Here is a 27,806-nt window from a genome sequence, read left to right on the forward strand (position 1 = left end):
GGGTCGTCTGTACTGCAAAGCGCTGAGTTAATCACCACGTCAAACAGCATCTATGGAGGGAAATGGGCAATTCATGTTTCGGGTCAAAACCTTCATCTAGATTGTCCCAGACTGGCCAAAGGATCTGTATTAGTTTAGCATGACGTTGTGGGGACAAAGGACCCGTCTTTGTATGCATGATATATCCCGATCCAAAACGTCGACTGACCATTCCCTGCTCAGATGGTGCCGGGACCTGGTTTTGCTGAGCTTCCTGGGAAACCAAACAGCTGGAGGAATCTACCGAACTCTGAGAGGCCGAGATAGAGTGGGTGTGGTGAGTCTAGGACGAGAAGGCACAGCCTCAGAACAGAGGGACGCCGCTATAGAACAGAGAGAGAAACGTAGAAATCCACAGCACATTACAGGCCCTTCGGCCCACAATGTTGTGCTGGCCATGTAACCTACCCTAGAACTAGAATTCCCTACCGCAGAGCCCTCTATTTTTCCCTAAGTAAAATGAGGAGGGAATTCTTTAGCCAAAAGGTGAAGAATCTCTGGGAGTACAGATTTGACAGTGGAGGTCAATTCACCGGGTATATTTAAAGCAGAGGTTGATAGGCTCTGATTAGTGAGGGCATCAAACGTTATGGGGGAAAAGGTACGAGAATGGGGTCGAGAGGGATAGTAAATACAATGGCATAGCAGTGAACACAACACTTCACGGTACCAGCGGCCTGGGTTCAATGCCCGCCACTGTCTGTAAGGAGTTTGCACGCTCTCCCAGTGGGTTTCCTCCAGGTGTTCCAGTTTCCTCCCACAGTCCAAAGACGCACCGGTTCGTAGGTTAATTGATCGTGATTAGGTGAGGGTTAAATCGGGGTGTTGCTGGGCAGCATGGTTCGAAGGGACGGGAGGGTGCATTACATTCTGTCTTTCAATAAATAAATCAGCCATAATGGAATAGCAGGTCAGACTCGATGGGCCAAATGGCCGAATTCTTCTCCTAAGTCTTACAGTCTCCAGCTACTAATTTTACTCCTGGGGTTAAAAAAAACACGACGGCCTACTTAGTGAAGATGCAGGTTAGCCTGTAAGCATTCGGCCCACATCATAAACCGCAGTCTCTGGAACGAATCCTCACAGTTGCAACACGTCAGTCTGCACCCTTTGTTGACAAGCTCCCCACCTTCCTGCTATTGTTGCACCGGTGCAGACCAGCGACACTGGCTCTGTGCCAGGATCTGCAACGACCGCACAAAATTCTGATCACTGTTGCAGGGTTTCTCTCCGCTCGGTCTCAACTCCTGGTGTCACAGCCCAGGAAAAAGGCTCGAAGTAAAATCTATTGTCAAAGTACATGTACTTTACTATACACCATGAGGTTCATTTTCAGGTATATCCAAGAAAATAAAACACAACTGAATTATGAACTGCATGCAAAATCTGAAAAATGTGCAAAAGACAACTTCAGGAAATATTAAAAAAATAGAATACCAGTTGTAAAGTTCTTGAAAGTGAATCTGTGGGTTATGAAATTACAAACACGAGAAAATCTGCAGGAATTCAGAGCAACACCAACAAAATGCTGGACAAACTCAGCGGATCAGGCAGCATTTGTGGAAAGGAATAAACAGTCGACGTTCCGGGCCGGCGCTCTTCTTCAGGCTCCTGATAGAGGGTCTCGGCCCGAAACGTCGACCTGTTGATCCTTTTCCATCAGTGCTGCCCGGCTTGCCGAGTTCCTGCCACTATTCTGTTGGCTGTGGAGTCAGTTCAGTGTTGAGTTGAGGGAAGTTAGCCATGTTGGCCCAGGAGCCAGATAGTCCAAGGGTAATTGCCGTTCCTGAACATGGTGGTGAGGGACCCAAGGCTCCTGTACCTCTTACCTGATGGGAAGAGGTACATGAGAAGTGAGCATGAACTGGATTGTGGGGGTCCTTGATTGCTACTTTCTTGTAGACGTGCTTAGTGGTGGAGAGGGCTTTGCCTGTGATAGAATGGGCTGCATCCACCACTCTCCACAGACTATCAACAGTTGAAAGGCCTCGATAGAGTGGATGTGAAGAGGCTGTGTCCTACGGTGGGGGAGTCTAAGACCAGAGGACACAGCCTCAAAATAGAGGGATATTCATTTAGAATGGAGACGAAAAGGAATTTCTTCAGCATGAATCTGTGGAAGCCTCATCATTGGGTATATTTGTGGCAGAGATGGATAGATTCTTGATTAGCCAGGGCATGAAGGGTTATATGATGAAAGCAGGAGATTGGGGTTGAGAAGGAAACGGATCAGCCATGATAAAATGGCGGTGTAGATGTGGTGGGCCGATTCTGCTCCTCTATCTTATGGAGCTTTTCATTCCTGCACTGGTGTTCCCGTAATAGGCCGTGACACAACCAGTTAGATACTCTCCACTGCGCATCTCTAAAAGTTTGTCGAAGTTTTTGGTGGCATGCTGAATCTTTGCAAACTTCTGAAAAAAGGGCACTGACACGCCTGCTTTGTGATGCCACTCACATGCTGGTACAAGAATAGGTTCTCTGGTACGATAACGCCAGAGAATTGGAAGTTACTGACTCCATCTCTCCTCCAATATGTACCATCGTTTCCACATAAATCTCTTATACAATTCGGAACCCGTTTCTCAACCTCCCTTTAAAAATACTAACTCAAAACCAACACATCAAATATCAACCAAGTTCAGAGGAACTACTGAAATTAAAACTTGCTTCAGCCTGGTGCTGGAAAATGTCCTCTACTCCTTACTATTCAGTACGAGGTCTAATATCACCGATATGTCATAAAATTTGCTGTCTTTGTGGCTGCAGTACAATGGAATACATAAAGGAAAAACTGTATTACAGTAGGTATGTACATTAAATATTTATAGTGCAAAAACAGAAATAAAAAAGTAGCAAGGTAGTGTTCATGGGTTCAATGTCCATTCAGAAATCAGATGGCAGAGGGGAAGAAGTTGTTCCTGAATTGTTGAGTGTGTGCCTTCAGGCTTCTGTACCTCCTTCCTGATGGTAACAATGAGAACAGAGCATGACCTGGGCAGTGGGGGGACGCTGACTTTCTGAGGCATCGACCCCTGAAGATGTCCTGGATACTACGGAGGACGGTGCCCAAGATGGAGCGACTAAATTTACAACTTTCTGCAGCTCATTTCGATCCTGCGCAATAGCCCACCTCCCCCTCCACCCCACACCAGACAGTGATGTAGCCAGTCAGAGTGCTCTCCACGGTACATCTGAAGACGTTTGAGTGTTTTAGGTGACAAACCAAATCTCCTTGGACTCCGAATTAAATATAGCTGCTGCCCGGCCTTCGTTGTAGCTGCATGGGCCCAGGATAGATCCTCAGACACGTGGACACACAAGAACCTGAAGTTGCTCATTCTTTAATCCCTCTATGAGGACAGGAGCGTGTTCCCTTGCCTTATACTTTCTGAAGTCCACATTCAGTTCTTTGGTCTTGCTGCAACACCGCTCAACAAGCTGATATATCCTGTTCCTGTACGCCCTCTTGTCTCCATCTGAGATTTTGCCAATAGTTGTATCATTAGCAATTATGTAGATTGCTAGCTGGGAAGGAGAGACAGGAGTCTGGAGAGCCACAGTCAACAATAGAGGAACAACAACTTCCCCTTGGCCCAATTTCTGAATGGTCGATCAGCACCATCTTCTTTTTTTGCTTGCACTACATGTTTGTAATTAGTGGTTTTCTGTCTTTCCATTGTTCTTCGTCCACAAAGCCACTGACAATCTGATTCTGAACTCCAATTTGCCTGTCTTTAAAGTGGAGGTCGATAGGCTCCCCAGTCACCCATCTCCAGTCTCTCTCCATTGAGATTACTATCGATGTTTCTGTTTCTCTTGCAGAACCACTCGCTCATACACGTCTGGTTTTCAGCTGGTTGAGTGGTGATGCAACAGCTGGACCAAGGAACTGGCTGTGGACCTCAGAAAGGGGAAGGAGCAGACTCCATGGGCTGAATGGCCTGATTCTGCTCCTGTATTGAATGGTTTGAATGCCCATTCCATCAAGGCCACAGGTGAACTGTGATGAAGAGGCCTTTGATAAATTAGTTGATAAGCTGCATAATTAAAACTAATTGCATCACATGGGTCATGTGGTAATACTTAGCCAATGAAAACAGAAAAAGGTGAGAAACTGTTAGTTTAGCTGCTATAACGTTTTCTGCAAGTGAAAAATACGTGAGTTTGTTAAAGAGTACAAATCTTATAAGTATTATTTAAAAAACACATTTCCAACACCCAAGGTGCCTGACATCACCCCAGCTTTGCAGTTCCAGTTATTACAACGGCAGGATCTGCACACACCAGTTTAGTTCAGCCGGTTAGTGCATTCCCTGCTTGTGACGTGAGCCAATTCCACTTCAGCTTGGGCTGGAGGGCCAGTCCTCTGCCCAGTATCAAGGATTCCTTAATAGAAGAGTGGGTGTGGGTGGGGAGGTGAGAGCAGGAGCTGGAGGTGATAGCTCAACGTACAACAGTACAGGCCCTTCAGTCCACGACGTGGTACCGACCTACTATGGATCAATCTAATTCTTCCTTCCGACAATGCTCGCCATTTTTCTATCACCCATGCGCCTGTCTAACAGGTTGTTAAATGTTTCTAATGTGTCTGCCTCTACCACCACCCCTAAAAGAGAGGAGGGGAGGAGATGGCGCGACAGCAGCACACGCAGCCTCTCCGGTGGTGATGTCTGTTATCTGTCAAGTAGGGGACCGTGCACAATTCTGATTTGATGGAGACAGACATGAGAGCATGGAGGAACATCCGCAAAACTTCTAAAATGCCTGCTTCGCTGCTGCTGTATGGTAACTGGAATCTCCGCAGCAGAAGGCCCCGAAATCCTTGGCTTTGCGTGTTTCAGCGGCCGGGGTGAGGTCATAGGCGCTCGGAGGCTGTATCGGAGATGCTGGTTGGAAGTTCGAAGTTTTTGGATGGATGGACTCAGTGTCGGCTGTGTCCAAGGCATCAGCAAGTTGACAGTGCCTGGAGATTTATGGCAGGGAGTTTCTCCCTTTTGCCGCCTGCTATCGGGGACTCGGGAATAGATCAACTCAGGGACTTTTGAGACTATTTACCGTGCCCATGGTCTGCTCTTCATCAAATTATGGTATTGCTTTGTACTGCTGTAACTATATGTTATAATTATGTGGTTCTGTCAGTGTTAGTCTTTGGACTGTCCTGTTTTCTGTGATATCACTCCGGAGAAACATTGTATCATTTCTTAATGCATGTATGCATTTCTAAATGACAATAAAAGAGGACTGAGTGTTCTCATAATCTATATCTATATTAGATGGTCCAGGCACCTAACGCTGTGTAAAAAAACGTACACTTGGCTCTGACTTTCCAACAATCACTTTAAAATTGCGCTCTCTCGAATTAACTATCCTCACCTTGGGGGGAGGGGGGGTAACTGCCCATTCTAATTATGCCTCTTATCCAGTAGACCTCTCACCCTCCTTCAGTCCGAAGAGAAAAGCCCTGGCTCAGTGCACCTATCCTCATAAGGCACGCTCTCCAATCCAGGCAGCATCCTGGCAAGTCTCCTTTGCACCCTCCGTAAAGCTTCCACATCCTTCCTGTAACGAGGCAAACAGAACTGAACACAATATCCCAAGTGTGGTCCAGCCAGGGTTTTACACAGCTGCGACACTACCTCCCGGCTCTGGAACACAGTCCCTCAAATAATGAAGGCCAACACGCCGCAAACCGTCTTAATCACACACCCAATTGTGTGGCAACTTTTGAGGGATCCATCGACGTGAACCCCAATATCCCAGTTCCTCCACAATGCTAAGAATCCTGCCATTGACCCTCTACTTTGGCTCTACACAAGTAAATAAAAAGGAAAACTAAAATGTACAATGTCATGTTCTAGTTGCAGAGAAAGTACAGGGCGGGAAGGCAAATGAAGTGTATGGTCCACGGGGTAGATAAGGAGATCAACAGTTCATCTCTTGATGTATCAGAGGTCTGCAGGAGGCCCTCGAGTCAGCAGGTGCGCTACAGTATCCAGGACACCTTCAAGGAGCGATGCCCCAGGAAGGCAGCGTCCGTCATTAACCACCCCATCACCCAGGTCGTGCCCTGTCCTCACTGCTACCATCAGGACGGAGGTACAGGAGACTGAAGAGATATATATGGAATTTGGTCTCCAAATTTGAGGAAGGACATTCTTGCTATTGAGGGAGTGCAGTGTAGCTTCACGAGGTTAATTCCCGGGATGGCGGGACTGTCATATGTTGAAAGATTGGAGCGACTGGGCTTGTATACTCTGGAATTCAGAAGGATGAGAGGGGATCTGATTGAAACATATAAGATTATTAAGGGATTGGACACGCTAGAGGCAGGAAACATGTTCCTGATGTTGGGGGAGTGCAGAACCAGAGGCCACAGTTTAAGAATAAGGGGTAGGCCATTTAGAACGGAGTTGAGGAAAAACTTCTTCACAGAGAGAGTTGTGGTTCTGTGGAATGCTCTGCCTCAGAAGGCAGTGGAGGCCAATTCTCTGGATTCTTTCAAGAAAGAGTTAGACAGAGCTCTTAAAGATAGCGGAGTGAAGGGATATGGGCCAAGGACTGCAGAGAAACACGAGGAGACACCCTTCAGAATAGAAGGCAGGAAAAGGGTACTGATTGTGGATGATCAGCCATGATCACAGTGAATGGCGGTGCTGGCTCGAAGGGCTGAATGGCCTACTCCTGCACCTATCGTCTATTGATTCAGCAACAGCTTCTTCCCCTCTGTCTTCTGCTTTCTGAATGGTGATTGAACCCACAAAACACTACCTCACTACTTTATTTCTGCTTTTGCTTGCCTTATTAAATAAAATTCAACTATTATACATACATAAACACACACGTGCTATTGTTGATCAGTCATTAAGTGGAGTCTGACTTCGTGATCTCATGAAGACCACAGGCAAGATACAGAAGTGGATTGCCAGGCCTTTCTTCCGTGCAAATACTGCCCAGGTTAGGACCCGGCTGGGGTCGAACCCAGGGCCATCTGCCTTGAAGTCCAGTGTTAATACCACCAGCCGGCCCCTCGTCCACAAATACATACAAACCTTCTGTCATGGTTTCTTTTCCTTTCTATATTATCCATTTTACCGCCGTCACAAAGACAACAAATCTCATGACACGTATCAGTGATATTAACCCCGAATCTGATTCAAGCTCTTGTCCCTTCTGCCTGATGGAAGAGGGGGAGAGGCTTGAAAGTGATGGGGGGGGGGGGGGGGGAAGAGAAGCTCTGAATGGGAGACGATAGTAGACTAGGGAATAAGGGGAAGCGGTGTACACCCCGCCATCTTATATTGGTCTCCCCTCTTTTCAGTCTTGATGCAACTATGCCAACTGCACATTATTCTCTCCCCTCCCCCTCCCCAATAGGCACTGACATTTCACAGTACTGGGGACACGGGTTCAATTCCTGGTGCTGCCTGTAAGGAGTTTGTACGTTCTCGCTGTGACCACGTGGGTTTCCTCTGGGTGTTCCGGTCTCCTACCGCAGTCCAAGGACCGTACTGGTTGGTTTTGGTTACTGTAAATTGTTCTATGATTAAGCTAGGGGTAAATCCAGTGGGGGGGGGGGGTTGCTGGGCCGGCTTAAAGGAGCAGGAGGGCCTATTCCATGCTGTATCACCAGTATTGATTTAGTACTCATTTACTGATAATACTGATCCACTGAGCTCCTCCTGACCGCGTCGCTGAAAGGAATAGAAACAGACTGCACAATGCAAGCAGCACTGGCGAACAGCAGCATCCCCCCGGCCTACAGGAGAGGCCGCTATTTGGGCCAAGGACTGCAGAGAAATGCGAGGCGCAAGAGACACCCTTGAGAATAGAAGAGGAAATAAAACTTGAGACGGCGAAAGTCCAAAATTTAAAAACAAACAAGAAATGCTGACGATACCTAGCAGGTGGGCGGCACCTGTGGTGAGGGAAACAGCGGCGAACGTTTCGGGGCAATAAAGCTTTGAAATCAAAGAAAATTTATTATCAAAGTGCGTACATGTCATCTTGTACAAGAGACGCATTTTCTTGCGGGCATTTGGAGGAAAATAAAGGAATATGAAAGAACTTATGTAAAACTGTTTGTCAGTCTTTTATGTGCCGGCCAGTGGCGCAGTGACATCAGCGCCGGACTTCAGAGCAAAGGCTCCCGAGTTCGAATCCAAGTCGGGGCCATCCCGCCAACCCCCGAGCACGCTTTCCATCCGTGCCAGGTTGAGCGTCGAGCTAGCCACTCGGCCTCCTGAACAATAAAAGGGTCGAGTCAGGAACGTTCATATCGTGACCCGGTTAATCTGAAAGGAGATTAATCCTGACACCACGCACCAGACAAGAACGGCCGACTGTCTAGTGTGACATGCTAGGAAGTCATTTATGTATAATCAATATGCAAAAGAAAATGAATTCCTCAAATAAATTATTGAATAATACTCAGAATATGAAGGCAGAGCCCTTGAAAGCGATACCATCGTTTGAGGAATCAGTGTCGAGGAGAGTGCAGTTATCCGCTCCGGGTTCAGGAGCCTGATGGTTGAAGAACAGCAACCTCCCTCTAACCGCCAGGTTCCTGCCCAGCTTCACAGATTTTTAATCAACGAACCGAATTTTAGCTCCGCAGAAGGCAGGAGGCGAGAATTGAACTCACCACCCCAGAGCTTTAAGATTGCTACACCAGCAACACACAGCACCGCTTGCAGCTTCCCGGAAAAAAACGCGATGGACTCCTCCTACACCGAGCCAGAGGGCACAGCCTCTGATCAGAAGGAATCGCATTTAGAACGGACATGTACAGAGCAGGTTTACCCGAACGATCCCAGGAATGACAACTTAATACCAGGAGTTTTTGATGGCCCTGGGTCTGGAGTTTAGAGGGATGAGGGGAATCTCACTGAAACCTATCAAATATTGAAAGGTCTGGAGAGAGGGGAGGTGGAAAAACTGTTTGAGAGTGGGGGGGGGGGGAGGGGGTAGTCTAGGACCAGAGGGCACAGCCTCTGCATACAAGTCCCTTTAGGACAGATGAGGAGAAATTTCTTCAGCCAGAGTGTGGTGAATCTGTGGAATTCGTGGCCACAGACGGCTGTGGAGGCCAAGTCATCGGGTACATTTAAAGCGGAGGTTGACAGGCTCTTGAATAGTCCGGGGAGAAGGCAGGAGGATGGGGTTGAGAGGGATAATAAATCAGCCATGATGGAACAGCAGAGCAGATTCGATGGGCTGAATGGCCTAATTCTGACCCCCTACGTCTTGTTGATCTTGATTCTTAAGGAAAATGAGGTTCCGATGTCACACACGAGCCTCGTCTGAGCACATCAGCCGCGCTCTCTACGTCTTCCCGAGCCAGCAAGAGCTGCAGACTGATACATCAGCACAACTGATTGCTGGGCCCTGCCAGGCCAAACATTCTTGGCAAGGACCAGCACGAAAACAGACCCTCTGTCGGCCTCAAGAGTCACGAACAGGTCAAGGTTTATCTGAAATGTTCCTTCCAGAAAAACCGCCGTGCAACTGTTGGACACTTGTACAATGCAGCATCAGAGGGCAATAGTGAAGCGGGGAGGGGGGGAATTACCCTAAGTTTGAGAAATCGATGTTCATGCCATCAGGTTGGTGGCTACCCAGACAGAACACAAGGTGTTGTTCCTCCAAGCTGAGTGTGGCCTCATCACGACAGTGGAGGCAGCCATGGATGGACATATGGAAATGGGAGGTGGAATTAAAATAGGTGGCCACTGGGAGATCCCACTTTTTCTGGTGGACAGAGGGTAGATACTTGGCGAAATGGACTCCCAATCTACGTTGGGTCTCACCGGTATGGTGTACAGGAGGCCACACCCAGAGCACCGAATGCAGTAACTCAGGGGTCCCCAACCTTTTTCACACTGCGGACCGGTTTCATATTGACAATATTCTTGTGGACCGGCCGACCGGGGGCGGGGGGGTGGGGGGTGGCGGTAGGGTTGCCAACGGACAAGAGTAGCAGTCAAATACGCTGGGTTTACCCCGAGAAAGACTACGATGACCATGAAGCCTTGCGCGGGTACCAGTGTGCATGCGTGATTTGACATGCGTGTACGATTTTTTTCTACAAATCGTTTTTGGCAATTCTGTTCGGGGGGGGGTGTTAATCACGACAGAAATATTGGTGATAAGTGGCTAACACACAATTTCGTTTCTAAAAGGGTTTATCTAACGAATTTAATATTAAACACACAGAGCATATTTTCCTTGCATGAATATAGTGATAAGTCAATTATAAGGGGAGGACAGGGGAGCTTGAAGTAAGTGTTGAATGAACTTCCAGTAGAAGTGGTAGAGGCAGATTCCATACTAACATTCAAAGAAAAATTGGATAGGTATATGGACAGGAAAGAAATGGAGGGTCATGGGCTGAGTGCAGGTCGGAGGGACTAGGTGAGAGTAGCATTCGGCACTGACTAGAAGGGCAGAGACGGCCTGTTTCCGTGCTGTAATTGTTATATGGTTATATAAGTCAATAGCATCATAACATTTTAAGTAACGTTTGTATATTAAACACGCAGCACGTTTTTCCCATATGAACATATAAAATCATTGCAACACACCAATATCACTGAATCAGTGGGAGCCCTGGGCTTGTTTTCCTGCAACAACACGGTCCTATGGAAGAGTGATGGGAGACAGCGATACTCGAACAGGGTTCCTTAAGTCCAGTCTGTTCCGCAGTTTAGTTTCCGTTGCATTCATTGCAGAGATATGTTGGAAATGGAAGCAACGTTTTCAGTGCTTTCCTGGCTATCTCAGGAAATTTAGCCTTGACTTTGATCCAGAATGCCAGCAGAGATGTTATGTCAAATGTACTTCCCAGCCCGCTGTCATTTGCAAGCTCGAGGAATTGATCTTCTTCCCGCGCTGACATGGATGACGCGCGGGTAATGACCTCACGTGCGTAATGGCTGATCAGTGGCCGTGACAGGGAATGAGGAAAGGTGCAGCTGACTCATATCGCCAAATCGTATAGCTTCCTCGCGGCCCAGTAGCGCATGCTTTGTGTCCCGGTGGTTGGGGACCGCTGCAGTAACTGACCCCCCCACCCCCCGCCCCCACCCTGACAGGCTCACAGGTGAAGTGCCGCCTCACCTGGAAGGACCGTTTGGGGCCCCAAATGAGGGAGTCGGCGGAGGGGGCAGGTGTGGGAATTGCTCCGCTCGCGAGGATAAGTGCCAGGAGGCACAGATGCTGCCCGGCCTGCCGGGTTCCTCCAGCATTTTGTGTGCGTGTTGCTCGTAAATGAGAAGGCTTGGGAACATTCAAAACATCAGCCCAAGTGCAAACAAATACACAGCCGACAGCCAGCTCAGCACTGGGGGGGCGTGGGGTGCGGAAAGATATGCCCCACTGAAAGATTTACTTCAGATCACTGGCTAAACCAGGCCGTTATTGGATTCTGTGATGGAGCTTAGGAGGGTTAATGGCTCCTAATGGCAACTCCTTTGTTTGCATCTTTGTAATCAGCTCTACTTCCATCTTTAAGTCTGTGGTGGCCAGTGCGATCATGTTCGCTGTTGTGTGCTGGGGCAGCAGGCTGAGGGTAGCAGACACCAACAGAATCAACAAACTCATCTGTAAGGCCAGTGATGCTGTGGGGGTGGAACTGGACTCTCTGACGGTGGTGTCTGAAAAGAGGATGCTGTCCAAGTTGCATGCCATCTTGGACAATGTCTCCCATCCACTACATAATGTACTGGGTGGGCACAGGAGTACATTCAGCCAGAGACTCATTCCACCGAGATGCAACACAGAGCGTCATAGGAAGTCATTCCTGCCTGTGGCCATCAAACTTTACAACTCCTCCCTTGGAGGGTCAGACACCCTGAGCCAATAGGCTGGTCCTGGACTTATTTCCTGGCATAATTTACATATTACTATTTAACTATTTATGGTTTTATTACTATTTAATTATTTATGGTGGAACTGTAATGAAAACCAATTTCCCCTGGGGATCAATAAAGTATGACTATGACTATTTAATATCTCTATTTTTCCCTTTCAGGGTTCTTTTGAAGACCCTGACCTGGAGTCACACACTGGCAACGGTTCTTTGCAGGAACTGGACCCGCTCTTGGGGTTTCACAATCGGACATTGTTGTTCGGCTCGGCCTAACAGTCCGGCTCAGATTCGGAAGCCGAAGATCTCGGGGTCTGGAGAGGGGCAGCTCGAGGATCAGTGTCACAACAGGAGACCCGTGTGTCATTGGGGGGGGGGGGGGGGAGAGAAAGAGTTGGGTTATCCGCAACCGTGTGGCTGGGGATCTTTGCGATCTCCAGGCACAGAGCTCGAAACAAAAAAAGCTCACTGGGAAAATGGAGCCACCTCTCCCTCCGTTATTGGGGGGAGAGAGAACCTGCATTACGTCGAATACCAGGTGAAACGCAAAGTCTGTGTCTTTGCTATTTATCTGCTCACGCTTGAATGCTTGGTGGCAGGTGCCGATACTTTTTTTAACCCCCCCCCCGCCCGGTGGGGGAGGGGGGATCATTGCTCACTGCCATTTACACGTGGGAGGGGGAGCTGGGGCAGGACTTTGGGGTTCTAACATTTATCTGTCCTTCATTCTTTGGGGGCACTTCTCTGCTTTCGTGGATGCTTGCGAAGAAAAAGCATTTCAGGATGTATATTGTATACATTTCTGAGGTTAAATTGAACCTTTGAAATCCAATACAAGAGCCATCGAGCACCACTGCACTGAAACAAGTTGTTTGGCCTGTTCATTGCACGCTGAACTGTTAATCTCCCTAGTGTTATCGACCCACACCCGGAACACAGCCCTCCATACTCTGCCTCTCTGTACGCTTATCCAAATTTCTCTTAAGTGCTGAAATCGAGCCTGCATCCACCACTTCTGCTGGCGACTCGTTCCACACTCACACCACCCTCTGAGTGAAGATGTTCCCCTTCAACTTTTCACCTTTCATCCTTAACTCATGACCTCTGGTTGCAGTCCTATCCAACCTCAGTGGAAAAGGTCTGCTTGCATTTTACCCTATCTGTGTTGGGCACGTGGCCAAGTGGTTAAGGTGTTCGTCTAGTGACCTGAAGGTCGCTAGTTCGAGCCTCAGCTGTGGTGGCATGTTTGTGCCCTTGAGCAAGGCACTTAACCACACATTGCTCTAGTCTGTGCAAGGATTGGCGCCCCACACAGACTTCCAATCTGCGCCTTGTAATGCATGAAAATGCCCGACACAGGCCTCTGATGGTCTGAGTCGACGTTCAACGTTCCCTCCCTATCTGTACCCCTCATAATGTTGTACCCCTCTGTCAAATCGCCCCTCGTTCTCCTACAGTGCAGGGAATAAAAGCCACCTACTCAACCTTTACAAGGATGTTGCCGGTTCTGGAGGACCCGGGGTAAAGTTTCTCTGCACTCTTTCAGCCTGATTGACATCTTTCTCGTATGTAGGTGACCAGAACTGCATGCAATACTCCTAAGGAGGCCTCACCAACGTCTTGTACAAATTCAGCGTTAACACCCCAACTCAATAAACGCACACAAAGATGCTGAAGGAACTCAGCAGGCCAGGCAGCATCTGGGGAAAGGACTTTCAGGTTGAGACAGCTCATCCTGAAGCGTCAACAGTTTACTCTTTCCCACAGATGCTGCTCGGCCTGCTGAGTTCCTCCAGCATTTTGTGTGTGTTGCTCAGATTTCCAGCATCTGCAGATTTTCCTGTATCCGATACTTTGATTTACGAAGGCTAATGTCCCGAAAGCTTTCTTTACAACCCTACCTCCCTGTGGTGATACCAGTTTCAAGGAATTACGGACCTGCATTTCCCCTCACTCCTCAGTGCCCTACTGCGTAACACCTCGCACTTGCCCACGTTAAATTCCATCTGCCTTTGTCAGCCCATCGTTCCAGCTGCTCCAGATCCCACTGCAAGCTGTGACAAGTCTTCCTCTTTGTCTGCTGCACCCCTAATCTTGCACGTCATTCGAGAGCAGGAAAAGTTGTGCAATGTTTACTCCTCACCAACAGTGATAACAGCCGGCCAACGTCACAAGATTTCGGATGCAACTTGTTTGCCAGGTATTCATGTTAGCGCAGTGCAAAACTCTGATCAAACAAATGCCGGCCATCAAGTCTGTGAAAGGCTAGCTTTTTCGTTTTTCCAGTTACAACACTGCATCTTTTATGCCGTGCGTTTTACACAGTAGCACCTTGATGAAGAGCTCCAGAATTAGACGATAACTCCAGTAAATGCCCGCCCCCGCTCGCATCCCCCAATACTCACCGCCATACTGGGGCTGGACTTGGTGAGATACACCACCGTGGGGTAGAACTGACGCTTCAGGTAGTAGGCGTGGGTGATCACCGTGGTGGTGAGCACCAGGCTGGTGGCTGTGGCCAACATCGATCGCACCATCTCGTTCCTTGCCGCAGGAAACAGCTTGCTGGGAGATCGCCGGGGGGGGGGGGGGGGGAACTCCAGCCCCCAGAACCGGACCGCAGCAGAAATTAAACCGGCGCGTTCACGGCCGTCCACTGCCCGTCTCGGTGGGGGGGGGGGTTCCTAGGCGAGCCCCCACCACAGGGCAGTCCTGGCTCACTGAGCCTCCTCAGCTGGGGTAACAGAACTGTAAAAGAGAGATACAGAGAGAGATTATGCACACCAGAAAGATGAAAATTTCTACAGGTGTAACGTGGAGAGCATTCTGGCTGGCTGTATCATGGTCTGCTATCGGGGGGTGGGGTCTACTGTACAGGGTCGAAGTAAGCTGCAGAGAGTTGTAAACTCAGTCAGCTCCATCATGGGTACTGGCCTCCATAGTATCCAGGACATCTTCAAGGAGCGGTGTCTCAGAAAGGCGGCGTCCGTCATTAAGGACCTCCATCACCCAGGACATGCCCTCTCCTCATTGCTACCATCAGGGAGGAGGTACAGGAGCCTGAAGGCACACACTCAATGATTCAGGAACAGCTTCTTCCTCTCTGCCATCCGATTTCTGAATGGACAGTAAAACCATGAGGACCTCATTAATTTTTTTTTAAATTCCTGTTTTTGCACTATTTATTTAACTCTTTAATATATATCTTCTGCATGTGCCTTGCACATTACACACTGGGGCGATCATGGCAATCCACATCGAACAATCAATGATATCTCACACACTTATATCTGTTCATTCCTTCACAGTGTCCACACATTTTCTTCTTTGCCTTCCTCTACCGCATTTCCCAGGCATACAGCCTTGTAATGTAAGGCATTCTATTTCTCCCTTTCTGATGACATGGCCCAGGAATCTGAGTTTCCTCTCATTTAATGTTCTCATTAAAGATCTTTTTATATCGGCATGTTGGAGTACTGTCTCATTAGTTACCCTATCTCTATATGAAATTTTCAGCATTCTTTTAAGAAACCACATTTCTGTTTCTTCTACACTTCTTTGGAGTTCTGGTGTTATAGTTATATATAGGTACTACAATTCAGTTTTTAATCTATACTTATCAAGTATTGCGTTGTACTGCTGCCGCAAAGTTAACAAATTTCACGCAATATGTTCGGTGATATTAAACCCGATTCTGAAAGTACACACTAAGCAAAGACCAGGTGTGATATGCCTAGAGCTGTCCTCGGCAGATGGGAATGGGGGCAGAACCAGTAACGATATTTAAATGGGCAAAGCAGGTGGAAATTATACAGTATTCAATGGAGATTGCATTGTGAGAAATCACACTCAACGTTTTTGGAACAGCTTGCTCCCGTCTGCTATCAGATTTCAGAACCCACGAACCACCACCTCAATATTTCTGATGTCCTTTCGCACTGCTTACGTAATTTTATTGTGTCTTGTTGTAACTTAGAGCATATTTCATGCATTTGCACACTTGCAATGCTACTGTGACACTGTAACTTTGGGATCTATAACGTTATTTACCTACTACCACTGCAACACAAAATATTTCATAACGTACTGTATGTCGGTGTTTGTACGGCTAACTCTGGTCCGGAGCGGCACACGAAACCGGACCAATTCAGCGGAGCAGGCAGATCTATGGATATTACATCAGCTGAACGGTAAAGGAGGGGTCTGAACTACCAAGTTAACATCTATAGTCGCAGCCACGCATCTCTCCGGTCTAAGTGCCAGGAATATTAAAAATGTGCAGTGCACTTACAAGCATAAATTAACACACAGCGAAGAAATGTTGTTCAGGGAACTAGGAGATGGGATTGTTATTCGAAGGGACCCCACCCCCCAACTCCCACTCTCTGCGCATCTCTAATCCCAATCGGCCATATAACCCTCTCCGTCCACCCCTCCCCACACCCAGCGGCCAAGGACCCCCCCCCCACCCCTCCCCGACCCCAGTCCCTCACGCCCGGGCCTCACCTCACCTGACCGACTGCCCCAGCCGCAGCACAGGCAAGAAATACCCCCAGACACCTCACTTCCGGCCCAGCGTTGTCCGACCCTTTTCTGCTTCCCCCCTTCTCCTTCGACGTCAGGGGGATTTTTTTAGTTGTTTTCCTCCCTCGGAATCCGCCCTCTTCGCCTCCCAACGCCTGGACAAACGGTCCCCACTCCCGTCGATGACCCACCACCCACTCGGAGCGCAGGCCTCGCCCCGGAGGCAGACGCTTTTACCTGCGGACACCCACCCGGTCGCCGTTTCCTCGCCCACTCGGTCCCACTTCCCCTCCAACTTTGCGCCACGGCTCCCTCCGAGCACCGAGTCCGTGGCCTCTTCCCATTGGCCGCGCTGCCATTATGGCCGGACCATTTTCGCCCAATCAAAAGACAGCGCACCCGGCGGGTCTCGGCCAATCAAGACGCAGGAGCTACCGCAGCCCCACGTGGGTCATACCCAATCAGAACCCGGCGTGTGGTAATAATCATCGGTGGGGACTTCAACGCGCGTCGACAATTAAAATAAGACATTCTCGGCAGCCTGGTTAAGGCATCACACACACAAATTTAAAAAAAAAAATCACTGAAATTATTTTGAAAGCCTCATTTCCACAGATCGGCAATTGACAGCCGGGGGTTGTTCCTTGGAAACGACGCCGGCACGCGCGGCTTGGGGGAGGGGGGGGGGGAGCCGCACGGCGATTGGGCGCGGCGCCGCTGACGTGCGCATGTCGGCCAGCCAATGATAAAGCGGGGCGGGCTGCGCGGGCGCCGACAGGTGTGGCGATGTGCCTCCTCTCAGGTGAGCGGACGGCCAGGTGATGATGGCGGCGGCAGGGTCGGCCTCGGCCTGCTGGGGGGTGGCTGGGCAATCCTCAGGGCAAGGGAGGGCTCAGTTTGTTAGGTAGTGGGAGGCAGAGAGGGGCTGGACTCCCTTGAGGGGGTCGGCAGGTGGTATACCTGGCAAGTCTATCTCATTTCCGGGGGGGATAAAAGTTAGGTAGAAACTCCTGATTAGTTTTTCCTCTACTGACATGCCTGATCTAACTAAGCAACTAACATTACCTAATTCTAGCTTGGGGTGCCTGGCTGGATCTTTTTTTTCCCTTTAATTCTATCTGGATTTGAATTTCAGGATGTGTATTGTATATGTATACTGACAGTAACTGTACCTTGTTGATGTTGGCAGTGCCAACGTTTGTAACCCATCCTTAACTGTCCCTCGGGAGGTCTCTGTGTCGCCTTCACGAGCCGGTGAGGGTTGGAGGGACGTTGGGGTGGGTACATTGAGGGAAGCCCAGTTCCAATACCGGCTGAGCAGTGAAATTAACTGCTTTCGCTTGGGCTGGGATTTGAGTAACTTGGGGTTGGATGGCCCTAGCTGATTTACACAATCTTTAATTATAAGTTTACGGAAAAAAGGACAATGATTCTTTGTCCCTCACAGATGCGACCTAACCTGCTGATGTCCTCCAGGTTAAATCATTCTAGGCAAATAAGACTGTAAGATATAGGAGCAGAATTGGGGCATTTGGCCCATCAAGTCTGCTCTGCCATTCCACCATGGCTGATTTATTAACCGTATCAACCCCATTCTCTTGTCTTCTCCCTGTAATCTTTGACATCCGTACTACTCAAGAAAGAGTTCATACTGGCTGTCAAGATTTACAGTATCACTGGGTGTTGATTTAAAACCAATTACACTAAATAATTTTTTGAGATTATTTCAGTGCTGAGGCTCCTGTCTGCCTTTGCAATATGACGATCACTTTATTTGGATGAAACAATGAAGCTTTTGAAATAATAGCAGAAAATATTCATCTTTATGGTCTTTAATGCCCTTTCATTAGCCAGAACACTTTATTTCACATGTATTCTCACACGCAAATTAGTTTAGTTAAGCCCGTCACCCCCTACAGGTTGCTGATGATAACTTGCCTGTGTCCTCTCTCCTGGGCCAGTCTAGTGGTGGTCCTGGATGATGGAACGTTGATTGGGCTGTGGGCCACACGACCATGGCCAAGGTGCTTCCTGTCCTAGGGATGAGGTCTTTGGAGCTTTTGCTGTCGTTTTCACAGCTCTGGGATTTTATGGGACAAGGTTCTTTGCTCCATGCCCAACTCTGCTCCTCCCCAGCTTGGGAGTTATCCTAGTTTATGAAACATTTCAAAATGGACAAAACTCTTTTGTTGCAACTGTCCCCAAAATTTTGATACTTCTGTAAGTTCATTTCCTGTTTCTTTGGCTGTCTACGTAGCAAATCCTTCCTTCATTTGATTAGGATGCTCGACTTTCAGTTGTAGTTAACATTTCAAATGTGCCCTTTGTCTTTCCACACGAGTTTAATTTGGCCTGCTATCCTTTGAGGCTTCTGCTCTTTTGCCGAGGCATTGATTCCCAGCGGCTTTCCTCTTCCCTTGTACCCTTAGTCTGAAGGCCAGCTTTACTTGTCACGTGTACGTCGGAGCATGCAGAGCGACGAATCAAATCAGCTGGAATTGCCGAGCGAAGCTGGACGGCACCTGGGGCAGCCCACAAGTGTCTCCGTGCTTCTGGTGCCGACTGTGGGCATGACAGCCTGCTCCCTGAGTAGAGGCTGGGAAGTGTACCTCTTCCTTCTATTTATATTCCAACACCCTCTCCCACCCAAACAAAAACACCAGGAATATTGTGTTTGCACCAGCTGCCAACCCGTTGACAGCTGAGTACCGATCGTGCGACTTGCCATGTAGAACTCCAATAATCTGGTACTGTGATTGTGCTGCATTGATACCTGCTCGTTAATACACCAACACTCTTTCCGTTTACGTATGTATCCACCTAGCACTGTAACAGGTCCTTCCTGCCCAACAAGTCCGCACCCACGTGACCAATTAACTTACTAACCCGCCTGTGCGTCTCTGGAATGTGGGAAGAAAGGGAAGCTGTGTGGTCATGTGAAGAACGTGCAAACTTCTTACAGCCCGTGGCAGGAATTGAACCTGGGGTCACTGGCGCTGCAGTAGTATTTCGTTAACTGCTACGCTGATTCACTTTTTTTTGTTACAGTTTCCACACCTTGATACAACAGGTGATGCAGACAGGGTTTAACGTGGGTGGAGAAATAGCGTCCAAGAGAGCTTCGTAAGGAATTTCGAACTGTTGAGGTTAAAATAAGTGCCAAAAGAAGAAACCTGCTGTTAGAACACGGTGGGTTGAGGAACAGCTGCGGGGAGAAGGAATGGTCAAGAGATGAGGAGAAATCCCTTTGGCCAGAGGCTGGTGAATTTCTGGAATTCATTGCTGCAGAAGTAAAGTCGTTGGGTATATTTAAAGCGGAGGTTGATAGGTCCTTGATTAGTAATGGTGTCAAAGGTTATGGGGGAGGGCAGGAAAATTGGGTTCAGTTATGAGTGAATGGTGCAACAGGCTCGATGGGCTTGAATTTACTAATCATTGTAGCGGTTAACAAAACGCTACTGTAGTGCCAGTGACCCCAGGTTCAATTCCCGCCACGGGCTGTAAAAAGTTTGGACGTCCTTCACGTGACCGCACAGCTTCCCTTTCCTCCCACCTTCCAGAGACGCACAGGCGGGTTAGTAAGTGAGAGATTGGCAGTGCCACGAGGTCGAGGGATAAGAAACAGAAGCAGGAGTCGGCCATCCGTCCCATCGAGCCTGCCCCGCCATTCAATAAGATCATGGCTGGTCTGTCTGTAAACTCAACTCCATCTCACGTCAAGTCACTTTTATTGTCATTTTGACCATAAACTGCTGTTACAGTACGCAGTAAAAATGAACCAGCATTCCTCCAGGACCATGGTGCTACAGGAAACAACACAAAGGCAAAGTCATACTTTATTGATCCCGAGGGAAATTGGTTTTTGATACAGTTGCACCATAAATAACTAAATAGTAATAAAACCATAAATAATTAAATAGTAATATGTAAATTATGCCAGGAAATAAGTCCAGGACCAGCCTATTGGCTCAGGGTGTCTGACCCTCCAAGGGAGGAGTTGTAAAGTTTGATGGCCACAGGCAGGAATGCCTTCTTATGATGCTCTGTGTTGCATCTCGGTGGAATGAGTGTACTCCTGTGCCCAACCAGTACATATGTAGTGGATGGGAGACATTGTCCAAGATGGCATGCAACTTGGACAGCATCCACTTTTCAGACACCACCGTCAGAGAGTCCAGTTCCATCCCCACAACATCACTGGCCTTACGAATGAGTTTGTTTTTTCTGTTGGTGTCTGCTACCCTCAGCCTGCTGCCCCAGCACACAACAGCAAACATGATAGCACTGGCCACCACAGACTCATAGAACATCCTCAGCATCGTCTGGCAGATGTTAAAGGACCTCAGTCTCCTCAGGAAATAGAGACGGCTCTGACCCTTCTTGTAGACAGCCTCAGTGTTCTTAGACCAGTCCAGTTTATTGTCAATTCCTATCCCCAGGTACTTGTAATCCTCCACCATGTCCACACTGACCCCCTGGATGGAAACATCTGCCTGCCTTTTCCCCATAACCCTTAATTCCCTTACTATGCAAAAACCTATCTAACTGTATCTTGCATATATTTAGTGAGGAAGCTCCAACTGCTTCCCTGGGCGGAGAATTCCACACCACTCTCTGGGGAAAAAACAGTTTCTCATCTCCGAACTAAATCATCTCCCCTGGAGGTGGAAGGTAGAAGTGAGAACGGGGCAGGCTGTGGGAATGTGTAACTGATGGAGGGGGGGGAGAGCAGGAAGAAGGAGATGGGGGGGTGGGGGTAATGTCGCCTGATTGTGTGGGGGAGGTGGGAAAAGAAGAGAGACTTGGGAGGACTGGTAGCAGTGGGGTAGGAGCACGGGATGTGCTCACCTGGAAGGAAGATTTCATGTCCATACATTCATTGTTCGATGTTTAGCGGGGTCACAGTGAGCCAAACGCTATCACAGCGTTGGTAACCTGAGTTCAATTCCTGCCACTGTCTGCGAGGAGTTTATAACCATCTCTGCTGGGTGCTCCGGTTTCCTGCAGTGTCCCAGAGAGACACACACGGGTTAGTAGGAGGGGGAACATGTCGCATCCTTTTCAGGGCGGTTAGTCCACCTTTGGTCCCCACCTGGCACTCAGCTCTCACCTGTGGCTCCCCGTAGCTGTTTGCATGCGATAGCGGCCACACCCCGGGCAACGGCTTCGACAAGCCGGCTAAACCAGTTGAGGGTAGCTGACGGGTCTCAAACCCTCGGTGAGATAGGGAGTTGTCTATCCCAGCATGTGAAGACAGACTCCGGCGGATTGAGCGGACAAGACCTATGGAAGGTCCAATGGTCAAGAAGGTGGTCTCTGCAAGCATCGTGGAACATGTAGAGCAGGACAAGACACAGAAGACGTCCTGGTCATCCACTGCGCCTAGTCCCACCTCCAGCCGTCTAGACTCTGTCTTGCCACTGGATCTAGATGGGAATTGGGAAGAGAGAGTGAGGCTGACGCTGCACAACTCTCCCTCACTTAAATCCAAATCACGCGCTAGTCTCGACACCATCATAATTGTGTCGAGGTCCTCATCAATGTCAACGATGGACGAACAACCAACCAACCAACCAGTAGGATAATTGGTCACATGGATGTGATTGGGCTGTAGACTGCTCTTCTGGTTTGTGTTTCGCCTCGCCGTGGCAGGTCGGTGTGGGAACGGGAAGGGGTTTGTTGACATGAGGGCCGTGGGCTCAGCAAAGCACTGCGCGAGCCTGGCCGACGTAACTGCCAGCGTGGCTTAATTTTTTCTGTTTTCACCGCAGACTTCCCCTGACTGCCCCCCTCTACCATCATGAGGCACCAGCAGACCCGCCCCGAGAACCACTCTTCGGTCGCTGTTCTGGTGAAGCCCGGTGTTTCCAAACTGTCATGTCACGGCCGGGATCCGGTGCCTCGGAAGTCCAGGGTGCAGGAGAGGGGCGAAGGGGAAGTAAGCAAGATGTCAAAACATTCAAAAGAGCCTCCGTTCGTAATAAAAGACCAAGAGCTGGACGCCTTTCTGAAGCTGCTCGGTACGTCTGGCAAACTCCTCATCCTACTGAATTACTTTTTCTGGTCCTTAATTCATTTTTAAAAACTATTTCCTTTTCAGTAATGAAAGGTTACCGTAAAGAGAGTGTTGACATTTTGTAAAGTTAGAGCTGGAAATGCAGTTAATTGGGGGATAAGAAAACTAGTAAACAAATTCCCCCCCCTTCCTCTATTCCCTACTCTGACCTCTTACCTCTTCTCACCTGCCTATCATTTTCTCCCCTTCCCTTTCTCCTATGCTCCACTCTCCTGTCCATTCAGATTCCTTCCTCTCCAGCCCTTGACCTTTCCCACCCGCCTGGCTTCCCCTATCACCTTCCAGCCAGTCCCCTTCCCCTTTCCCCACCCCACCACCTTTTTATTCTGACACCTTCCCCCTTCCTTCCCAATCCTGAAGGAAAGGTCTCGGCTTGAAAAGTTCAAACACAAGGAATTCTGCAGATGCTGGAAATTCAAGCAACACACATCAAAGTTGCTGGTGAATGCAACAGGCCAGGCAGCATCTCTAGGAAGAGGTACAGTCGACGTTTCAGGCCGAGACCCTTAGTCTGAAACGTCGACTGTACCTCTTCCTAGAGAAGCTGCCTGGCCTGCTGCATTCACCAGCAACTTTGATGTGTGTGGCTTGAAAAGTTGACTGTTTATTTATTTCTGTAGATGCTGCCTGGCCTGCTGAGTTCCTCCAGCGTTTGGTGTGTGTTGCTTTAGTAACTAAAGTGTTCGCTTAGCATTTTAACAAGGCAGAGTCTTATTTTAATTTTCCCTTCATTAAGCAAGACTGTTCAGCCCATCAAGTCTGTGCTTTCTCAAGGATGAATCCGATTTCTCCTGTGATCTCTGCTCCACACAATGCCATATACTCTCCCCCGATTCTACCTTTCACCTGCACACCAATCAACGTGCCAGCCTGCATGTTTTTTTTTTGGGACGTCGGGGGGTATGCAATACCCACAGACAACACAGAATCTCTGGATGAGAGCTTCAGGGCTAAGAAAGGGTGTGCTGGCATTGGAGGGGATCCGGAGGAGGGGTTACCAGCCTTCCTAATGCCCTCGATGCCTACCTTTAACCGACGGCTCCGTGGATGCCAGGTTGGAAAGCCCTGATCTAGAGAAGGGTTGCGAGGATGATCCCAGGAATGAAAGGGTTAACATTTGAGGCGCGTCTGCTGGCTCTGGGCCTGGAATTCAGAAGAAAAGTTGAAAGGTCTGGATAGGGTGGAGGTGGAGAAGATGTGTCCTGTTACGGAGGAGTCTAGGATGTCACTTTAGAAAAGAGATGAGGAATCTGTGGAATTCGTTGCCACGGGTGGCTGTGGAGGCCAAGTCCTTGGGTCTACTTAAAGCAGAAGTTGATAGGTTCTTGATCAGTAGGGGTGTCAAAGGTTATGGGGAGAAGATAGGAAAATGGGGTTGAGAGGGAAGGTAAATCAGCTGTGATGAATGGCAGGATGGTCTCGATAATTCTGCTCCTGTGCCTTATGGTTCAGGCTGCTGGGCAGTGTGTACGAAATGAACGGTGATCGTTCAGCCCTTGGCAGAAATTCAGTCAACCCGAAACTGCATCTCATTGCTGCAGGGCTGGGATTTTAGTCAGGATTGCCTCCCCCGTCAGTGTTTGCTTTGACACTTCTCTCTTCAGTGTGTTGCACTTGGGGAGTTAGTTAATTCGTCTGTGAGTCATCTAATGGGTTTAATGATCTGCCCCAAATCTGTACTGAGGGTATTCTCCGGTTGGAGCAGCAACACCTTACATTCTGTCTGGGTAGCCTCCAACCTGATGGCATGAACACTGATTTCTCTAGCTTATGGTAATTTCTTTACCTCCCCTCTCCTTCTATTCCCCATTCTGGTTTTCCACTCACACCTTCTCATCTGCTCATCCCCTCTCCTTCCTCCCTTTCTCCCATGGTCTATTCTCCTCTCCTATCAGATCCCTTTTCCTTCAGTCCTTTGCCTTTTCCATGCACCACCCCCCTCCTCCACTCACCCATTTTCACCCCTCAGCTGATGTCACCTTGTCCCCCTTCCCCTCTCCCCCTACCTTGTCCTGGCTTCCCCTCTCCCCCCACCTTGTCCTAGCCTTTTCCCGTTTCCTTCCCAGTCCGGATGAAGAAAGAGTCTCTGCCTGAAATGTTGACTGTTTCTTCCTTTCCATAGATGCCGCCTGGCCTGCTAAATTCCTCAAGATTACCAGCACCTGCAGAATCTCTTGTGTTTATAAATTAGTCGGTGATAACTGCGTGCATTTTAACCAAACTGCTGTTGCTTGCAGATGATGAGGTGATTCAGGACTTCCTGTGGATGGACAGTTGCTGTAGAATTGCAGACAAGGTACTTGGAGAAGGTTGTTAATAAAGTTCTGTTGGATCCCGATGCTCTTGCCATCCAAACATACTTCGGAAGTTAACAATAGGGCCTCAAACTTGTTGCTCGCGGCCGTTTCCTTAAATGTTTCAGGAGCAAAGAAAGAAGGGAAGCGTAGAGAGAAACAGAAGACCAGTCTGAAATGTAGTCATGGACCTCTCATACCAGATGCCACAAATTCCATTGATAACAGATAAACAAAAAAAAGCCTGGTTCACCCCCCCCCCCAACTGAAACCAAGAAATGTCCAGAAAAAAGGTAGAGGCAACTGCTCTGTACTTTTCTTTGTTTTGTTTTCTTGAAGTACAAGGCAGAATAGGCCCTTCCGGCCCTTGAGCCTCACCACCCAGAGACCCCTGATTTAACCCTAGCCTAATCACGGGACAGTTCACAATGACCAATTAACCTACCAGCCGGTACGTCTTTTGACTGTGGAGGGAAACCTGCGTGGTCACGGGGGTGGGGGGGAGGGGAGAACACACAAACTCCTCTGACGGGCAGCGGCAGGAACTGAACCGGGGGCGCCTGCACTGTAAAGCGCTGTGCTGACTGCTACAGTACGATGCCACCCCAAAGTCTCTGGAAAATTCACTGAACAATTACACGTAATTGTACAAAAATACAGGCAGGTTTATGAGAGTTAACTTTCAAGAAAAATAACACGTTGACAGCCCAATCCAGCAGCCTATGGAACATTAATGGTTCAGAGATGAGGTCCTTTCCGGCCCTGACTATCCCATGGGTAGTTCAGAGGCGTTTGCCAATCTGTAACACAATCATCAATCATGAGTTTCCCTCATCATCCTCCCTTGACCAAAGAAATCAGTGCTCCGTGACATGGAGAGCGTTCCGGCAAAATGCCATACCTGATGACCTTTGGATTGTGTTCCTGTTGTTAAATATCTCCCTGTGTCTGAGGCCACCAAGGCTTCGCAGTCACGAGGCTGTCCCCTGCAACGGTGTGCCCGACGTGCACGTGAGCGCAGAGCGGAGCAAGAGCGCGCCGAGGGAGTGGCTGTGACCAGGCCACGGACGGCATTTCAGAAATGTGTCCATGAGCACTTGAATCACATGGGCGTAGTCACCTGGGGATTGTTACAGCAGTGTGCCCACCGTTTGGCACGGACAAGTGCCCTGTTTCCATGTTGGATTATTCTGACCTGTGCTCTGCGTACGAGTTGAAATCCAGGATCGAGTGTAACCCACTACCATAGATAAAGATGTTAGCACCAGTTTTAATTTCAGTGACGCTCGCCGTCACACCCAGTCCCGATCAGGAGTGGTGTCTGGCTCATCGATACTCGGTGCGGAAGCCCGCTCTGAGTTTCAGCAGGCTTCCCGTGGCTGAAAGACAGCCAGACTGGACCGCGATCGGTCGTGGCCAGCAAGCGCGAGAGGGGAGCGGCTCAGGCCATCGATGTCATCGGGATTCCGATTCATTTATTTATCACCCGCGTGTGTCGTTTGCGTTAACGGCCAACGCGACGGTAAGCAGGTGCTGGGGGCAGCCCGCGAAGTGTGGCCGCACATTCTGACACCAGTGCAGCGTGCCCACCGTGTATGCAAGACTCGCAAGCAACAGCAAGAGAAGAGCCTCCCTCTGTCCGCCACAGGCAGAGGCAGAGACACAGATACACTCCCCTCCAACCCCAACACAGTACTTAGACTAAAACTAGCTTCGCACCATCCCTCCCCACGTCAGTCATCTTTGGCCCCAGATCTGAAGTTGCTGAATGCTCCTCAGTGGGGCAGAACATAAGAAATAGGAGCAGGAGTCAGCCATCCGTGCCCCTGCCATTCAATAAGAACATGGCTGATCTGTCCGTAAACTCAGCTCCATCTTCCCATAAGTAGGAAGGAGCTGTCTTTTTCCATTTCAGCTGGAGTTCAGGGCAGAGAATGCATTTAATTACCGTCTAACTTGTCCGACTGGCTGAGGAATCGAGTCCGGTTCCAAAGTTGGGGAGGGAGGGGAGGATCCTGCAGATGATGAGAAGCTAAAACAAATTAAAATTGGGGCACCGCGACTTTGGGCGTTCGGAGACGGGGCTTCAATTCCAGCGCCGTCGGTGAGAAGTGTATACATTCGCTCCATGGCCGCGTGGTTCCCCCCCCCCCCCCCCCCAGGGCGCTCTGATTTCCTCCCGTGTTCCATAGTAGGCTGGTGGGTTAAATGGTCGTTGTAAATTGTCCTCTGTCGGAGCTCGATTGGTCGTGGCCGACCGTGGATGTTACGTCCCAGCTGTCTACGTGACATGTAGTGTGATATGGAGAGCGAGCTGTTGCCCATGCAGGAGGCTCCCCCTCTTCACGCAGCTGGTGACTTCAAAGGAACAGCAGACGCCGATACAGATTGGTACTAGTGGCATAGCAGGAGTTGCCAGTCTGCGTTGAACTCAACATGGGGACTGCAGCTCCAGATTTTTCCCTCGGGGGTTGACTCCCAAAGCCCTCCCTGTGAGTGGGTATCGCCACAAGGCAGCAGAGGTTTGAGGTCAGTTTTCTCCTTCTACGTATATAGCCTAACGTGGGTTAATCTCCCCGCAGCGGCTGGTTCTGAGGTGCCAGTAACCCGCCTCTCCCCCTTCCCCTGTCAGTAGAAACGGTTCTGCCCGGCTTGGTAGCTAAGCCACAGGTGAAGGCCGGGAGCTGGACTTGGTTGTCAGAGGCTGTTTGAGACACATGCCATGTTGAAAGGCATGGACAGAGTGGATGTGGCAAAGTTGTTTCCCATGATGGGGGAATCTAGTACGAGAGGGCATGACTTAAGGATTGAAGGGCATCCATTCAGAACAGAAATGCGAAGAAATTTTTTTAGTCAGAGGGTGGTGAATCTATGGAATTTGTTGCCACAGGCAGCAGTGGAGGCCAAGTCATTGGGTGTATTTAAGGCAGAGATTGATAGGTATCTGAGTAGCCAGGGCATCAAAGGTTATGGTGAGAAGGCGGGGGAGTGGGACTAAATGGGAGAA

At 49.1% G+C, this 27,806-nt stretch overlaps 1 protein-coding gene and 1 long non-coding RNA gene across 4 annotated transcripts in view; one reads left to right on the forward strand and one right to left on the reverse strand.

Moving 5' to 3' along the window:
- Window positions 1-16,765, reverse strand: part of syvn1 (synovial apoptosis inhibitor 1, synoviolin) — an 83,737-nt gene extending 66,972 nt beyond the window's left edge. The window contains exons 1-2 of one of the 3 annotated variants that reach the window (XM_072245987.1): window positions 16,667-16,765; window positions 14,311-14,653 (exon numbers count right to left, since the gene is read on the reverse strand). In XM_072245987.1, the coding sequence (XP_072102088.1) occupies window positions 14,311-14,442 (132 nt within the window). In that variant the 5' untranslated portion in view covers window positions 14,443-14,653; window positions 16,667-16,765. Of the gene's footprint in view, window positions 1-14,310; window positions 14,654-16,416; window positions 16,604-16,666 lie in introns of those variants that run through there. The other 2 variants (XM_072245988.1, XM_072245989.1) reach the window with 2 other exon arrangements.
- Window positions 16,766-17,143: 378 nt separating this feature from the next.
- Window positions 17,144-24,809, forward strand: LOC140189250 (uncharacterized). The gene is made up of 3 exons (XR_011883481.1): window positions 17,144-17,231; window positions 22,201-22,449; window positions 24,743-24,809. It is a non-coding gene; the product is annotated as an uncharacterized lncRNA (long non-coding RNA).
- The last annotated feature ends 2,997 nt before the right edge of the window (window positions 24,810-27,806 follow it).

This window comes from Mobula birostris, chromosome 28 (genome assembly GCF_030028105.1).
Source record: "Mobula birostris isolate sMobBir1 chromosome 28, sMobBir1.hap1, whole genome shotgun sequence".
NCBI lineage: Eukaryota > Metazoa > Chordata > Chondrichthyes > Myliobatiformes > Myliobatidae > Mobula > Mobula birostris.